The sequence below is a fragment of the Delphinapterus leucas genome, chromosome 8 (genome assembly GCF_059928025.1).
Source record: "Delphinapterus leucas isolate spDelLeu-1000000601 "Yukka" chromosome 8, BTC_Dleu_Yukka2, whole genome shotgun sequence".
NCBI classification, from domain to species: Eukaryota; Metazoa; Chordata; class Mammalia; order Artiodactyla; family Monodontidae; genus Delphinapterus; species Delphinapterus leucas.
Genome location: NC_143136.1, coordinates 29,854,957 through 29,873,826, shown reverse-complemented (window position 1 = coordinate 29,873,826; position 18,870 = coordinate 29,854,957). Strand labels below are relative to the sequence as shown.

Here is an 18,870-nt window from a genome sequence, read left to right as displayed (position 1 = left end):
TCTCTCTCTGTGTGTGTCTGTCTCGTCTCTCTCTCTCCCCCTTCCCTCTGTTAACTGGGGGTGGAGAAGACAGCTAACAACACCGAGTCCTGTCATTGCTGTGGTGCATTATACCCACATCCTTTCTCTTTATTGTGAGATTCTTGATCCCCCAAAGTAGATGGTATTATCTCCATTTTAAATACACATAACGGAGAAAGACAACATTGCTATTACTCAGACTGTCATTGGGACGGCGAACAAATGAATGCTTGCATTATGGGAGTTTGGGGGCAGAAATATGCCACAGGCCCTAATTTGAAACCATCGTATTTAGTTTCTGCTGATCCACCCAATTCAGGGATTTTATTTTTTTTTTACAGCAGTGAGAGAAAAATCTTTCTTTCTCTGCACAAGTCAGGACCAGATCTCAAAATCTGCAATGTGCCCTCTCCGATGCACGCCCACCCACCGGCTTGACAAATGCTGGATTTCCCATGATAGCTGCCACACACTCGGTTTCTCATCTCCCTATTTCTTCCCCGCCAGAATTTCTAAATCCTTCCGGAACACGTCCAGTCATCCTTTCTGAACTTTTGAGCTCCATCTGCTTTCCGCAAAGGCCCTGGGCACAAGCCCGGGCGACAGAGGCGCTCGGGCGACAGAGGCCCCCGGGCGACAGAGGCCAGGGCGGAGGGCCCAGCTCGGGGGATCCCTGCGCCTTGAGCTCTGCAAGGCCGCAGGGCGTCATCTGGCCAGCGAGCCCGCCACGCGCCAAAGTGCTTCCCAGCCCTCGTTCCCCGCGCTGCCAGCGAACTGAATGAGGAGCAGTGCTATTTTTACCTCCCCGGCTGCAATCCTTTATATATCAATATATTTGCAGGAAGGAAATATAAAGGATTAACAGGGAAATGCTTGGCCTAAGTTTTACCCGAGAAGGTGGCGGTTGGAACAGGAGGGGGTATGTAAGGTCTGGGGTGGTGGAAAAGGCAGGCCGATTTCTCTGGCTGGCTGTTTCCTCCAGATCATTCTGTCCTGGAAATCCCCACACTCTTCTTTCTTCCCCTCTGGCTAATCCCTGGCTGCCAGCTTCCTCTCTCCCCCGCCCCCAACTCTTGAGGTGCCACCGTCACCTCTGATGCTGCATCACTCTGCTCCCTTTTTTTCCCTCTCTCCTTTCTCTTCCACAATAAAGCATGCGCAGTGCGTCCCGTGCCAGGCAACAGCATCAGCATCAGGACGCGAAGCCGCGCTCGGGCGCGCTCTCGAGGGCGGGGCGCACGCCCGCGCCGCTCGCTCTCGCTCGCCGCCTCAGCATCCTCAGCCCCAGCGGCAGCCCCCGCAGTCACTGGAGCTGCCGCGCCCGCCGCAGGGAGGGAGGAGCATCTGGGGTGGCTCCAAGTTGGCGGAGCGACTGGGACCCCCGGACTCTTCAGCAGCCACCCCGGGAGGGGCTGAGAGGCGAGCACGGCAGGGGGCGCCGCCCAGCCCCTAGCCCCGAGCTCCGACCCCCCTGTCCGCGGCCGCACCATGCGCGCCGAGCCGGCGTGACCGGCTCCGCCCGCAACCTTACCCGCAGCCTAGCCCGGCGCTCTCGCTGGCCACACCGAGCGGCGTCCGGGAGCTATGAGCCATGAAGCCACCCGGCAACAGCTCCGGGCGGCCGCCCGTGGAGGGCTGCAGCCTCCCCCGAGCCTCCAGCTGCTCCCGCGGCGGCCCCGCCGGCCCGGCGCCCATCCGCGCCCCGGCCCGCGCGCCGCCCTGCCGCCTGCTCCTCGCACTTCTCCTGCTGCCTCCACTCGCCGCCTCATCCCGGCCCCGCGCCTGGCGGGCTGCTGCACCCAGCGGTGGGTATGGCCCAGGTGCCCTTTGCATTGCCTTGCCCACGGGGCCCTGCAGAGGAGAGCGAAGGGCACGCGGGTCCGTGCGCTCCGGACACGTCCAGGGCTCGGCCTTTCCGAGCCTCTCTCTGCCTGCCCACCTCTTTCATTCCCAAACCGGCGTTCATTCCAGTTCACTTTTTGAAGTCCATTTTTCTGTTGCATTCACTAAATTACTGCCGGTTCCACTGGAAGGTATTCAGTGGATGCGGGGTCCCTAACTGAGCTCTGTGCAACTTAGGGAAACCGGTGGATGGGAAATGCAGCGAGGGAGCAAGTTTTTTCTTGGGTGGTGGAGTCTGAACGTGAGTGCGGGAGGATGTGATGAGAATAGTGGTAACGTGTTTCCTCAAATTGCCTAGTGGGTTTATTCACTGCTGTTGGAATTAAGGTGGGGGAGGGAAACTTCGGGGATATAAACCTTTGGCTTGTAATTTCTCAAAATGCTTGTCATTATAATGAACAATGAAGATAATATGATGTTCAGTACATTGATGATTGGACATCAGTGACCGCAGATAGCTGGTCATAGGCAGGAAAATAAAAAGAAATTGGAAAGCTGCCAGCATCTGCATCCCTCTATGGCAAAAGATTTTTGCTCATCTCAAAGTTAAAAGAAAAGGGAATTGTCCATTTTGTTAAGTGAATCTGTTAACATTCCTTGTTCATGAGTTCCGCACTCAAGTTATCTGTGGAGCGTTCTTAGCTCTCAGGTGGGATACTCTTAGTCCTAGTCCCATTGAGCTTCTGTAGACTCCCAAGGGGGGGGAGGTGAGGGGCAGAAACCCTGAGCATGTTCGTTTAATGACCCTTCCTTCAAGTCCGTTCCCCCTCAGCCCCACCACCAGACTTAGAAGTATAGATTTAAGACTATAAACAGTACATTGTTGTATAAGCCTTATTGGCTGATAACCTATCCAGGCCATTTCATTGTTGCAATAACTTGCTTTCCTGTGTCTCTACGCCTTACCTGCTTAAAAGTAGAAAACTTTGTTTTTGCAATTAATGGAAAAATGCATTTTAGTACTTATGTATTTATAGGGTATGTGTGTGTTTGTGTATGTTTGTGTCACCCCCCTCCCCCCCCAGCTCCACATTGGAATGAAACTGCAGAAAACAATTTGGGAGTCCTGGCAGATGAAGACAACACATTGCAACAGAATAGCAGCAGTAATAGCAGTTACAGCAATGCAATGCAGAAGGAAATCACACTGCCTTCAAGACTCGTATATTACATCAACCAAGACTCGGAAAGCCCTTACCACGTTCTTGACACGAAGGCAAGACGCCAGCAAAAACATAACAAGGTAGGCAGGGTCTGGGTATGCAAAAGTGGCTGCCATGAAAAGTTAGTTGTCCTTTGATTTGATTTTCTGCCAGAATCTGATTTCACAAATGTTACTGCAGCATTTTATTAGGAAACCAATTAATATTATGATAGGGGAGAAACTGGAGGGAATTAACCTGGGATCTACTGGGATAGGGCTGCTGTCTGTCTTTCCTCTCTGACACTAAACTGGAATTGGAATTTTCTTATCGCCTTATAAGTTTAACAGCTGAAATGTTGTCCATTTTTCTTGTAGGTGCATTGAACGCTGAACAGTAGTTAAGCGAATACGTTGATGGTCCTGACTTTTATCTGTGAGGCTTTATGTAAGGGTGCAGTATTCTACCTCCCATGACGAAAACTGCTTTCAATCTGCACCCAGAAAATTGCTATAAAAAGCTGTTGGGCTGCAGATTCCCCATCAGTCTTTCACTTAGAAATTGAGTGGTTAAGTTTGAACAACCTCTTTCTTTCTTTAGTTGGTCAGTAGGAAAAAAATACTTTTTTGTTGTTATATTTTCAGTAGGTAAACAATATGACATTTTAAAAGATTATGGTGAATGTAAACAAACAATTTATATAATATAGAGACCAGTTTTTGTCAGCACAATCCTTCAAGAGTTTATCTGCATTCATTGTGAGCGGTAACTTTACTTGCAGATTGGTTCAGAAAGTGTCACTGATTTTTAAAAAGGCATTCAGTGGAAGATGAGGGTGCTTAATATCCAAAGAGTTCAAGGGATCTTTTTTTTCCTGCTTACTAGTCATTATTTGAGTTAATAAAATTTTGGACCCCAAGCAGATGTCCACAATGGATTATCAGTGCCTCTTTTCTTTATTAGGAGCAGAAAATAGAGTCCGTTTGTTAAATATTTTACTTTGGACTTGTAGGATAGGAAGAAAACTTTCCTCTACCCTTTTAGGTTCTTCTGGCTAGTCCAAGAATTAAATTGACACGAGACAGATTAACAGGAGAAAATCAAATTTAATCTCGTATGTATGCATGTGAGGGCCAGAGGCCCCACATACCTGAGAGGTTCAGAGACAGAAAGGTAAAATGAGGCGTATATGCCGTCCTGAGCTAAGGAATGGCATAGGGGCCTCGGGCTTCCACGGACAGGAGGGTCATTCATAGGACAATAAAAAGAGCAGATGTTTGGTAATTAGATGTTTGTCCTGCCATATAGATGGGGCCACTTAGATAAAATTTATCTCTCGTAATAACTCTTTTCTGGGAAAAATCCTCAATTTAAGTTCTGCTGGGTAGTTAAGGGAGGGGCAGTAGTTTCTCTTGAAACTGCAGGGTCTTGATTGTGCCTTTAGTTCAAAATAATCCTCATGCAAAAGTGACACATTTGGGGGGAAGCTCGTTCTGAGCCCTTACAGATTATACCTGTTCAGTTGAGAAGAACAGTCATTGTCTAAACATCTAGAATTTAAGGAAAGTATCTATGGTTTGCATCATTGTTTTTATTAGTTTTCTAAAATATGGGTAAGTGGTAACAGTATTTATTCCTATTTTACAAATGGAGAGTTAGAAATTTAAGGCCTTCAGGTGCCTTTCCCAGGATTGTAAAACAGCTGATGTAAAATTCAAGAGGCCTGAATATTTAATATTTACAAGTCAGGCTTCTGAGAAAATGCTTCCTTCATATCGGATGTTATTGGAGAATTTAACTTTGCTTCACGGTGCTGTGAAGTGGCTGCTACCCGCCTTGGCTGAGATGAAGGGATCTCCTTGCTCATGGCCCTTTTCTGATCTGCTCATATGTAACTTGATGGCTTGACTCCTGGATCCTGTCTACCCGTTTGTCTTGTTGATAGGAGGAGTGGGTAGTGTCTTTAAGGAAGAAGAATCCAAGTTCCTCTTGATAAAGGCATTGAGGCCCATTTTATGGTTTTTCTACTAATTAATAAGATCCTCTATGGTTAAGTGACAAGTTCTCAAATTCCAGTGCCTTTGCATAAGGTGCTGGAGGAAGAAAAAAAATGGCCTGAAAGCCTATTTTAAAGAATGCTCAAGCCCTCTCGAGTTTGGACTTGAAGGGAACTTTAGTGAAACTTCTCTAATAACTGAGCTGTCGGTGGCTATGGCTAACTCCTGTCTTCTAGTCTAACCTTATTTGGTTGCTTTGTTTGGTGGGACTTGGTTTGACTACAGTATATCTGAATTTTTATGATAGTAAGATTGTTAAAACTTTACCCACCACTCATGTAGAGGAATAGATTTCTTAGTAGGGAGCACATACTTGCTGTTGGAATGATTTTACCTCTCCACTTCCACCCCCCATAGTGGTTAGGTTTCTTTTATCTTCAAAAAAAAAATGTTTATGTAGAAATTATATTTGAAAGCATTTTTCTTCTTTTCTTATTAGTTTGATTCAACAAGTATTTGTTGCACATTTCTCATGTGCAAAGTAGTATGGTGAAGATTCAGAGATAAGAGATAAGGGGTACAAGGATGAACAAGACAAGGTCTGTCCTTCAGGAGACACAAAAATGAGATAAGCAAGATTCTAAAAAGTGCTCTTATACAGGGATAAACAGTGTTCTTCCTGTATGGGTTCCCTGAAACTTCCCTCTGTGTTTCTATGATTTCCCTTGCACTTCTGTTTTGAAGCATCTCTTGAACTAGTGGACAAAAAGTGTTGCATATGCTTTCTGCTGTATCTTTGGATGACTTGCCTAATCATAGTGATGGGAGATACTTGTCAATTCAGCTGCTTTCCAAATGTTTCAGTAAGAGAAAAAGTATGGAATTTCGTTATTTTTGCTTTTATAAAAGAAGCTTTGATTTTAATATCTGTGTATTAGGTACCTTTCTTTCTCCCCTGATTTCATTGCGCCCAAACACATTTTAATGAATGCCTTAGAAATGCTGAATCACTGTGCCATTCTCCTGGAATCCTAGATTGGTGGGTAGAGGTGGAGAGGGAAATTCCCAGATATAGGTTATAGGGCACAGCTCCATATTTATTTCGTAAGTATTTAAAGTTGAGCAGGGCTTACTACTTTACAGTTGTGAGAGTTAAGATGTTTGTTAACTCTTTCAAAATTGGTAAGTTCAAAAGCAGACTGTGCAAAGCAGGCTGTCATACTAGTGTTTCTGAAAATCTTAAAGTTTTCTTTGTCAAAGATTGTTTAGGAATCTTTTTATCCCCAGCTAGGGTTATGTATAACTTATTGTCCAAACTGTGACATTTTTTGAGAGTGAAAGTAGGCACGCTTAATAATTATTCCAGGATAATTGGCATAAACCTAGATGGTCCAGAGCAGACTGGGAACATGGTCATCTCAGATCTAAACAGTTATGTTCTTTGATTTTTGGCACTTAACCCAATTCAGGTTTCTTTATAGACAGCTTTATTTTCTGATGATTTATTGTAATTTTTTTCTTACTAACTAGGAGGTTAATTTACCACCATGTAGAAGTAATAGGGTCTGAAATGGAAACATTTTGTTTTGCTTTGTTATCAAGACTTATCTTCTTCACCTGTAGAACTTTTACAAGCATAAATGGGATTTTATGATTACTAAACATAAGCATTTTATCAACCATTAATTCAATATTTTGATAAAATATACATTTAAAAAGAGGCAGAAACAATTTAGATTAATTAATTAATTCATAGATAATCCTGTGAGATCTATTCCTGAGAATGTTAATGAACCTGTGGAGGAAGAAAAATAATTTTTCTTCTACCCTTCCAGGTTCTTGGCTGAGACACACCCTGTAATAAAAGACAGGTTAACAGGAGAAAATTAGAAGTTTAATGACATGTATGCCTCCTGTGTACATGGGAGAGACTCAGGAAAACTGAGTAACTTTGAGATGGCCCAGCCATCAGCTTAAATAACTGTCCAGCTAAAGGCAAGATGATGGGAGGCTATCAGGAAAAGCACAGTAAATGAGGGTAAGGTTGTTACACAGATTTAAATCGTTGCCTTTTATGCTGATAATGTGTTTCTGGAGATTTCGAGTATCCTCCTCTTTCTGGTACAGAGAGGGAAACACCCTTACAAATGGAGATTTCTTATAAATATAAATGTCTCTTACAGAAGAGTGACTTCTGCTTGGTTTACAGAGCTGCCCCCGTGTCCACTGTTTCTTAAAAATAAACAGCCGAAAATAATGTTTATGCCAGAGAGGCATATTTTGGGAGAGTATATTCTGCTCCCCTTCAAAACTTTTCCTGAAACTTGCCTTTAGTCAAAAATTACTTGCCTTTAGTCAAAAACTACTTGCCTTGAATCCTACTTATTTAGATTCTCTTCTCTTGCAGTTGGGAAGGGGTACATTATGTACAGCACAGGGTCTGGGGAAAGATGAAAATCATCTCCTTGGACTTGAGATATGGCTCAGTCTTTCGTTACCTTCCCTACTGTGTTGGGGAGTCGGACCTGGTGTATTGAATTAAGAACATACAGATTATGACCTGCTGAATGAGGGGGCACAAACCACCCACACGGGTTGGCAAGTATCTCCTCAGCATCCAAGCTTCCACTTTGGGGACGTGAAAACCACTGGGTCGTTTTGACTGAAGACACAGTTTCAATACACCCACACAAAAGAAGTAGAGTCACAAGATTTATTATTCACAGATCCCAGAAAAGGTTGGGGGACAATGAACGAGGAGGGGGGGGAAGGACAGTCCTTTGTCCCAGGTCACCAGTAAGCAGAAGATAGAGAGGGTAGCAGGCATCTATCACTTGTAAGGTGGTTGGGTCAGAGGTCACTAACTTTTCACGGGCTTAACTCTAAGTGATTATTTTAAAAGGCATCTGGGGAAAGCAAAGAGGGACTTATGGTAGGAATCCCAAAGTGCAGTCCTTATCTAAATGTCCAGACTCTAGGTGTGAGCAGGGTTTCCAGTCTGTAAAATGTCTAGACAGCAACTCAGAAAAACAAAAGTTGTTTTTTTCATCACACCTATTCCCACCGCCCCAGGCTGAAGAGAGAGAAGAGAGACGTTTAAGTGAATTTAGATCACGATGATTATCATTACTTCCTACTCCGCTTCAGGACAAAGCTGGTTCCACGTTTCTTGGCCCTCCAGAAGCCAGCTGCTCCACTGCTCTCGGTGTGGATCAGCAGAAAGAAATACTGGGTCCTTAGAACTGGTCGTGTGGAAACTATTAGTTTATTTGGTAATACGAACTTTGGTATTGGCCTCAGTGGCCTTCCCAAGTTTTCTAGGTCTTCCTAAGCGGTCATTACAGAATTGTAGTACGTAGAATTCAGGCTTGTAACGGTTTTCCTTGTAATGCCGGGCATATTGTAGGCTGTCAGTAAATATCTGTTGAATGAATTGATGGTTGAACACTCCTATCTATGTTAGAAAGAGTGCAGTGCTTTCTGTGAAATTTCGTGTTGTAATCAAATTGACATTCAAAAGCGCCTTCAGTTACTGTTAAGCATTTTTGGCGCTGTGACAGAGCGGCGGGAGAGAGAATTTTGATCTCAAGTTATTCGCACTGCATAAATCACACTTACGCTACCTAAAATCATGAGAATACCTGTATTAACAATTCTTAGATTATCCCTCTCAGTGTCACCTACCATTAACATGGGTAATCACAAGCTGACCATGTGGGAGATTTTGTCGTTGCTACTGGTTAATTCTCAATGGTGGAGCCCAAGGTGTCCACTCATATAGTTTCCAGTCAATCAGATTTACATCTGTGAGGTGTTCAGTTCTGTTTGGCAAATACCTGTTTTGAAGCAGGCACTGTGCTAGACCCTGGGAAGAGCGAGGAAGAGTAACACTCAGTCCCTACCTTTGCTCGTGACTTGCTGGGCATCAGAAGGCAGCTGGCGGTGTGTGTGTGGTTCCTGTCACTACGTTGCTAGTTGTAGGAACAAAGGGCTGTGGGGACTCAGGAAAGTCAAAGAAAACCTCAGAGAGGAAGAAACAATGGAGCTGGCCCTAAAGAGCAATTAGGAGACAAGTTTTCGGGAGGTGGAAAGAGGGTGGAGGGTGGAGGAGGTAGAGAGGAGCCCACAGTCAGCAGGCAAAGGCTCTGCCCTGCTGGAGACAGTGTGGTGAGTGTGAGAAGGGGAAACCCAAGTGTGGGAAATTTAAAAGAATTGGACATCATTGTTACATTCATGGTCAATTTTTAAAAAGTTCACTTGATTCCTCTAGAAATCCAATACGTGTTTGTCAGATGTAGCAGTTGGGAGTTATAGTTAGTGTCTTCACAAAGGACAAACAGCTAGTAAGTGGCAGACAGAGTCAGGATTCGAACCCAGGTCTTATCCTTTGCAAAAGTCCAGGCTGGAGAGAGACTAGGGTGTGTTGGGTACAGCAGGCAGCAAAGGGGAAAGGCTGTGAAGGGGAAGGCTGTGGAGAGATCAAGGGTTTGGATTTATTTTGTATCAAATGGCTCACCTCCTGATGCGTCCGGAGGTGAGCAAATGATTGGTTGAGCATTGATTGAGTGCCAATTCTGTGGCTCCTTAGGGAGCTTACCTTCTAGTGGGAGGAGACAGGCCATAAACACAACAGCAACAGCAGCACAGAGATTTCAGGTATTGACGAGTGCTTGAAGAAGATAAAGTAGCATATGTGGTGGAGAATGGTGGGTGGGAGGGCTGCTCTTGAAGAATTGGAAGATTGGGCCTACGGTCTTGGGTGAGAGTAACCTACCTACTGTGGTTCCGCTTTAGATGGGGTGGGCGCATACTGTTTCCGTGGCCCCCACCTGCACTCCTTGTTGCCGAACGCCACCCGTCCTCATTTCTGTTACTCGCCCAGCTCCTGTAGGCATTTCAGTTTGGACCCTAGTCTTTGATTCTTCTCTCTCACGAAGTCTGGACTATTTTTGATCATTTCACCCAGCTGGATTGATCTGATGGCCGCCATGCTTTCCAGCAGTACGTCGTGCTATCCAAGGTCTTGCTTTCGCGTGCATGTGTCCCTACATAACATTTTCTGCTCTTCCTACTCCTGGGTTGGCTCCTTCCTGCTAACTATATAACTGCTTGTGTCATTCTGTCTTCACTTATTCTCAGGTTTTGTTAACAGATTGGGCCACTATCCTTCTCTCTATAGCCAGTCAAAAAATAACAAGTGCGTTATTTGCTCAGTGGCTTTGGCTAGGGTTGGTGGCATCATGCAGGCTGAGGGTAAAGACAGGCAGGAAGGGAGCTGTCCTGGCCGCCTTGCTCACTTTTCTCAGTGGTGGTGCTATTTTCCCAGCCACCTAAGAGTGAACCTTGGGAGTCATCGTTGACTCTTTTCTCTCCTTCATCTTCTGTCTATAAATAGTCACATATTAAGTCCTGACGTTTCTCCCAAATCCGTCCTTCCCTCCTCCTCTGTATTGTGTTCTTGTCATAGCCTCTTGTCTCTCTCTCTCTTTCTCTGTCAATCCATCAGTCCCACTGCTGACAGATTAATCTTCCTGGAACACTTAGTGCATCACGTGACTCCTTTTATCCACATGCAACAAGCATGATTTCAGCAGATGAATTTTCCTTGTGGAGTAAAGGGGAGAAAGTGAAATGCTCTGGAGGAGAGCTGTTGCCCCTGCCCCCCTTCTGAATACTACACATTTGCTGGTCCATTCTCCTTTCAACATTTTTTCCAGGCCTGTTTACCCAGGTCAGTGCATGGCAGGAGGTAGTTTTATCTGGACAGTTCCATTGATATCTGTCCAAATTCTGGGGCTAGTTATGGAAAACCCTTGTGATCAGTAGCAGTAACCCAAACTGTCAGTAATGTGTTCTCAGGCTTTTGTTTTAGGTTCAAATATGGTTAAATTCCTGCTTCAGGAGGTCCTTCCTCTCCATCTTTAGGATCTGAGTAATTAATTCTCCTAGAGAATAAGTTTTCTGAATGAAACTATTTTATTCCTCTCAAATATGTATGTAATCATAAAGCTTTATTCACACAAAGTATTCAATTCACAAATGATGTGGGTATCCATGGTCTTATGAAAGACTCATTCATTCACATAATTCATTCATTCATAATCCACCTAGCATCTGAATTTTGCAATTTTACAAAGGAGTTTTTGTGTTTAGAATTTATATAAATTCAGTACAATTTTAATCAAATCCAATGCTAGGAATTCTATTATAAAAGGGTAGATCCAGTTATTTTAGTTAGAATAATGAGAAGTTAAAAGCAATTACGTTCATTCACGGCAAATCAGGATACAGTTTTTGCATGTCACAGAGTATGTGAGTGGTGCATCCTCCATCACTGGGTACCCAGTCTGGACAGAGCCAGACGTGTGAATTAGCTCCATGCTCCAAATAAGGTTTTGTTATATTGTTGTCTTCTCTGGTTAAAGAGTAGACAGAGGCTACTTTCCTCATCTGGAACATTACAAATTAGTGAATTCGAAATCTATGTTCAAGTCTGTTGTAAAAGCTGTTTATTTGACAACAAGAACTACCTTAACGCTAAATGTTCTCAAAGCTTTCTATTTAGACATGGAATGGATAGAAATTCAAATAAGTCTCCTCTACTGATAGACACTAATTACAGAGAGTTAAGTTCAAACAAACCAATGAACAGAGAAGTGTAACTGGGAGCCTATAACCAGTGACTGTATTGCCCTTTAGCTTTGATCTATTATTATATAGTTGGGGACATTCATCTCTTTCTTATTTGCATGGCAGTGTCCACGTGAGGCAGTCATTCTGGCACATTTTAAATCCTAGGTGGGACGGGGAACAAGATAATCACATGCCCTTGGACCACCTCCTTCTGCCCTCAGTGGGGCTAAAGATTAATTTTAGAAGTCAAATCTAAGCACACCTAGAGGCATATCATACAAAACATTTCAGAGCCATTCATTTTTGAGTATCTACTGAATTCTAATATCTGTTCCAGTGCTTCCTTTCCCTTATTGTGGATGTTCAAAAATTTGCTATATCAAGTTGTAGTCTGGATCACTTAATTGGGTGCTTTGTGCTGTCTTTTAATTGCAAGCAGGCTTGTGAATACCATATACCATAATAGTTAACAGTTGTGTTGCAGATGGCCTCCACTAATGATATAAATCAATCAACACTTAGAGGAGCCTTCCATCCTGCATATGCCTCCTCGCCCTTTGCTTTTTCAGCTAAGAAGATAGAATGCATTAAACCAACCTGTACTCATTCAACAATACACTGGTAGTAACAAATACAATATTCACTTTGCAGTGAACCTAAACGGTTTTGTTGAGGCATTTTCATATCTATAATCTCACATGGTCCTCACAGCAATAAAACAAGTTTTTTTAATTCTTTTTATTGTGGTAAAATAGATATAACATGAAATTTACCATTTTAACCATTTAAGTGAAATTTTGGGCTTTGCCTCTTAACTGCCTTAACCAAGTTCATACACTGACTCCCCTTCTCTTATAAATCATCGCTAAAAATAGTTAGTGAACTCTTGTTCATTACTATGGTCTGCCTTGTACAATGTAGTGGACTTTCATCTCTGTAGAATGTTCAGACCATAGTTAGAGGCACTTATCACTCCTGGGCAGCATAAAAGCAATCACTTGTTCCCTTCAGAACCAGTGGGACATTGGGATGATGCTGTCTTGTTATTTTTTGGCTTTGCAACAGTGCATGAAACAGTTTTTTGGAAATAGTTAACTATTTTTGTTTCCCTTTCTAAAGAAATATATTTGTATTTTTAAAATTCTTTTATTTGGGACATTAATCCTTTTAAGATCTGGTGATGCACTTTAGGATCATTACCTGAATAGTATATTTATAAACTATCCTGTCTGTTTATCAGATCTTACATTGTTTTTCCATTTTAGTTTTCTAGAATTTCTGGCTTTCCCCTGACATGTTTTTAACACCCTAATGTGTTAAAAGTTTGGGAACTTATTTGATTAATTTGTGTGAAACACTTCTTTGTTGTGTAACATTTAAAAATCTTCCACATTCTTCCCATTTGAGTAAATAAAAGATCCTTCTTCCAGCTAAGCTCAAGAGACTCAACCCTTCTATTTCTTTTAAGCATTACCCCAAGCCATGAAATCTTGTTGGTTCTCCCTTCAGAGCTGTTCAGAATCTGACCATTTCTCACTGTCTCCATTGCTGCCAACCTGGTCTAATCTACCATTACCTCTCGCTTGTATTATTAAAATATCTTCCTACCTCTTATCCCTGCTTTTGTCCTATTCCTGTCAGTCTGGCTCTAGTCTGTTTTACACACTTCAGGCAAAGTGATTCTTTTAAATATTAACTGTGATTATGCCACTCTTCAGCTCAATAACCTGCAAGAGCTTCCTTCCCATCTCACTCAGTGACTTTTCTTTTTTTTTTTTTTGCGGTACGCGGGCCTCTCTCTGTTGTGGCCTCTCCCGTCACGGAGCACAGGCTCCGGATGCACAGGCTCAACGGCCATGGCTCACGGGCCCAGCCGCTCCGTGGCATGTGGGATCCTCCCGGACCGGGGCACGAACCCGCGTCCCCTGCATCGGCAGGCGGACGCTCAACCGCTGTGCCACCAGGGAAGCCCCAGAGTGACTTTTTTTCTCTCCTAATCATAATGTAGTCACTGACGAAAACTAAACTACTGCTAGTTATTAACTTGATAGCAGGAAGTGCTCTTTATGTTTGTGTGTTTAAACACACAACTTAGGAAAACTAATAAGATTTAAACATCACTTTCACTCATGGCTTAAAAATATTATAAAAAATAGGTTTACCTACTTTGTCCCATTCACATTTTAATTAAAGTTTTTTGATTTCTCCTATTTTCAAACCATAGACCATACAATTAAAATGGAGTATTTTTTTTATTGTAACAATAAAACACAAAACAAGAATAACACCCAAACATATTTGTTGACCTTGTGACAAGTTCAAGATTACCTTGTACTGTGCAAAAATGCTTTTGATGTGTCAATGCCTTGTCAAAAGATTATACTTTATTACTTATTTGAGAAAAGATAGATGATGCTTCTGAGGTCAGCAGACAGTGGGCTGAATAAGAGAAGGGTTATTGCTGTTGTAGCAGTGCCACAGTTTTTACTTGCATGAAGAGCAGTGCTTTCTTTGCTAGCTGGGGAAATTGCTTGAGGCCAAAGAAGACAAGCTTCATAGTGGGGACAGGAGCCTTCACAGAATTTTCGGAGGGAGCTCTTAATATCAGAGCTAAAGGAAACATTGTACTGTAACTATTGGATTTCACGGGGAGTGGATGATCACAGGAAGGGGGGGTATAAGCTGAAGCTCTGAGAAGAAAATTGCTCAAAAGGAGTATTTGGAGATGTTTTGCTGGAAGCTGAGATTTGCTATTTGTTAGATGAATAAAACAAATCTTATTTGTTTTAAATAATGTTTAAGAGAAAGAAAGATGAGTCATTCAGTTTTTGCATGTTAATTCTTTTTATTGTGGTAAAATAGATATAACATAAAATTTACCATTTCAACCATTTAAGTGGACATTTCTGGGTATTAAGTATATTTACATTATTGTGCAGCTATCACCACCGTCCATCTCCAGAATGCTTTTCATCTTCTCCAACTGAAACCGTGCCTATTAAATATTTACTCCCCGTTCCTCCCTCTCCCTGGCTTCTGGCAACCAACATTTTAGTTGTTGTCTCTGTGAATTTGACTATCTTAGATACCTAATATAACTATAATCATAAAGTATTTGTCTTTTCTTGACTGGCTTATTTCACTTAGCATAATGGCTTCAGGATTCATCCATGTTGTAGCACGTATCAAAATTTCTTTCCTTTTTAAGGCTGAATAATATTCCATTTTATGTACATGCCACATTTTGTTTACCCATTGATTTGTTGATGGATACTTGGGCTGTTCCATCTTTGACTATTATGAATAATGCTGCTATGAACATGGATATATAAAATCTGTTTGAGTCTCTGCATTCAGTTCTTTTGGGTATATACCCAGAAATGGAATTGCTGGATTATATGGTAATTCTATTCTTAATATTTTGAGGAATGACCATAACATTTTCCATAGTAGCTGCATTATTTTACATTCCCACCAGCAATGCACAAGAGTTCCAATTTCTCCACCTTCATATCAACACTTTTTTTTTTTTTAATAACAGCCATCCTAGTGGATGTGAAATAGTATCTTATTATGGTTTTGATTTGCATTTTTCTGATGGTTAGTGACATTGAACACCTTTTCATTTGCTTTATGGCCATTCGTATATCTTTCTTGGAGACATGTCCATTCAATTCTTTCCCCATTTTAAAATCATGTTGTTTATTTTCTAGCTGAGTTTTAGGAGTTCTTTATATATTCTGAATATCAGTCCCTATCAGATATGTTTTTCTCTTATTCTGTGAGTTGATATTTTACTCTTAAAATTTAGTTCTTAATTTTGATGAAGTTCAACTTATCTATTTTTTTCTTCTGTTGCCTGTGCTTTTGGTGTCATAGCCAAGAAATCACTGCAAAATCCAGTGTCATTAAGCTTTTCCCCTATATTTTCTTCTAAGAGTTCTATAGTTTTAAGGCTTATGTTTAAGCGCTTGATTCACTTTTGATTAATTTTTCTATATGGTGTAAGGGTCCAGCTTCATTTTTTTTTCATGTGGACATCCAGTTTTTCTTCCATCACCATTTGTTGAAAAGACTGTCCTTTTCCTGTTGAATGGTCTTGGCACCCTCACTGAAAATCATTTGACCATATATGCGAGGGTTTATTTCTGGGCTCTTTAGTCCATTGGTCTTTATGTCTATCTTTATATCACTATCATACTGTTTTGATTACTGTAGCTTGGTAGTAAAATTTGAAATCAGGAAGTGTGAGACCTCCACCTTTTGTTCTTTTCCAAGATTGTTTTGACTATTCAGGGTCCCTTGAGATTCCATATGAATTTTAGGATAGATTTTTCAATTCATGCAAAAATATCATTGGGATTTTAATTCAGGGATTGCACTGAATCTGTAGATTGCTTTAGGTAGTATTGACATCTTAACAATACTACTTTGGGTAGTACTGACATCTTCCAGTCCATGAATATGGGGTGTCTTTCCATTTATTTGTGTTTTATTTAATTTCTTTTATCAATGTTTTAGAGTTTCAGAGTTCAAGTCTTTCACCTTCTTGGTTAAGTTTATTCCTAAGTACTTTTTCTTTTTGATGCTATTGTAAATAGAATTGCTGTCTTTATTTCCTTTTACGATTTTGCATTGTTAGTGTATAAAAATGAAACTAAGTTTTCTGTGTTGCTTTTTATATCCTTCAACTTTGCTGAATTCATTTATTAGTTCTAATAGGATTTTTTTTTAGTGGAATCTTTAGGGTTTCTTTATATAAGATCCTGTCATCTATAAACCGTGATAATTTTATGTCTTTCCTCCCCCCCACCCCCCCAGTTTTCATGCCTTTTATTTCTTTTTCTTGCCTAATTGTTCTGGCTAGGACTTCCAGTACTATGTTGAGTAGAAGTGGCAAAAGTGGGCACGTTTGTCTTGTTCCTGGTCTTAGAGGAAAAGCTTTCAGTTTTTCTTAATTGAGTATGATGTTAGCTGTGGGTTTTTCTTATGTGGCTTTTATTATGTTGAGGTAGTTTCTTTCTAGTGCATGTTTTATCTCACAGGTTCCTTTAAAAGGGTACCAGAATATGTATGACTAGAATAATGAATTGGTTGCATATTAAGTGGGCAATTTTGGACAAGTCACTTACTCTCTGGATTTAACTTTCTTCATTTCAGAAATAATTAGATTGGGTTGATTTGCGGAATCTCAAACTCTTGTGTGCATGGGAACTACCTGGGGAGGTTGTTGAAAACATTTTGAGTTAGTAGGTCTGTATGGGGTCCAGTGGTTTACATTTTTATATCTCAGGCTATTTTGATGTGGGTGAGTTTGTTCTCTCCAACCCTTTATTGATCCTAAAATTCTGTGAAATATCCTCCAATGAGAGGTGACTGGGCGTTCATAAGAGGCAATGAAATACGTATACTGGTGGTTGAATTAGGGATTGTTTATTATTCCAAGCAATGCCTGCATTTTTGGAGTAGCAGCTTCCTGAGATTCTGGCATGTTGGAAAAAGACTAGGAATTATAAAGTGTAGACTCATTATTTGAAAGTGTGAGAAGAATAGCTGGCTCCAGAAGTAGTTGGTGTGAGGTGATTCAGGGAGGAAAGAGCTTTTGGGAAATAGAGGCAGAAGAGGGCCTAGGGAACAATTTTCCACAGAGAGGTTGCTAGTGGGGTCATAGTGCCCTTTGATTTATTAGCAAGAAGTCCTTGGTGGGACGGTTTCCGGTGGGGGAATTCCAAAGAACAGTGTTGGGAATCAGAGGGAAGAAATATTACAATAGGTGAAAAACTGATGACCAATGTGCATATATAAACATGCACACCCTCATGGGTAAAATTAGTGTAAATATTTGTGCAAAATTAGTAGCTGCTTTACTATATTTATTTACATGGTCAAAGAATTCAGAGTTCATAAAAAATAAAATGAAAAGTGTAAGTCTCTCTCCCATCATTCCCTGAAGGAATACTTTTATTTTTAGCTCTCTTAATGTTAAATAATTTATCTGCACTATTTTTAGATCCATCAATCTAAGACATCTTTTGTCTGCCTGTTACGAAATGTGAAGAATATATTATACTATGTTGTGCTCCTTCCTTTCTTCCCTCTATCTCTTGATTTTCATTTCTTATATATTTTAACTTTTCTGGTAGTTTTAGCAGGAATGTACAGTTAAAACAGACTTGGAGAGGGAGGGCATAGGTTTAGAATTATATGGTAATTTGCTGTCTTCTACGTCTGGGGAGACCCAGAAGGACAGCTCAAACACATGTACCTCCCTTTGATGAGCTGCTGAGAGCTGCTGTCAGCATGCAAAGCCATGGAAGTGAGGGATGGAGAGAAATTTTGTGCAGGAAAAAAATTGCATTATTTCTTCTCTTATTATTATTATTATTATTTTTTCGGAAACCAACTGAACTTGTATTGACACCAACTACACGACTCTTCTTAGTAGCCTTATGGGAATGGATAAAGTGGCTTGACCCAAGATAACACTGATTAGACTTAGCAATGTTACGTTTAAATAAAACCAACCCAATTTTCCCCGAGGTGGCTTACATTTCAAAATGGGTCACAAACTAATACTAAAAATAAAACATTTAAAAATTTGATCCAAGCCCCTTCTATCCTCCCACACTTGAAAGGGACCTTATGAACACCAATTTCCCAAGCCTAGCATCACTAGCTTACGAACCTTAGGGTTAAAAACTCCCTCCTCATATACCCAATGTTCAATTTCCATCAGTTTCAATATACACTAGTGTAAATACCATGACTATTTTGCATGAAGTTAAGTATTCTACAGATCAGTCACGGGACTGAACCAGGAGCTCCCACCTTTTATGGGAACTTCAGTGGTACCATCGAGGCCAAGGCAATTTAATTTAGGTTAACCAGGATTTGTTTCAATTTGTAAGAGAAACATCTTGCAACAGGTTTATTCAATTCTCTTAAAAAATGGTGGCATTCCTTTACTTTCCGCCTTTTGGCAGCAGCAGTTACATATGGAATAGCACATTAAGTCTAAAAACGTGGGCCCTAGTCAACTTTATTTTTCGGCATTATGATCATGATAAGGGATCACGACATCCTTTACATTTCCAAGGAAAACCCAATTTAAAGTTTGTCCTTGCCAAACTCCATAAAACAGCCACTTTAGAGTAAACCAGCAGAGCATTGCCTCA

At 41.3% G+C, this 18,870-nt stretch overlaps 1 protein-coding gene across 1 annotated transcript in view; it reads left to right on the top strand.

The window, feature by feature from the left end:
* The first annotated feature begins 1,612 nt into the window (after positions 1 to 1,612).
* Positions 1,613 to 18,870, top strand: part of ADAM23 (ADAM metallopeptidase domain 23) — a 162,859-nt gene continuing 145,601 nt past the window's right edge. Inside the window, 2 exon segments of the mRNA XM_089916472.1 lie at positions 1,613 to 1,826; positions 2,949 to 3,166. Coding sequence (XP_089772598.1) covers positions 1,613 to 1,826; positions 2,949 to 3,166 — 432 coding nt within the window.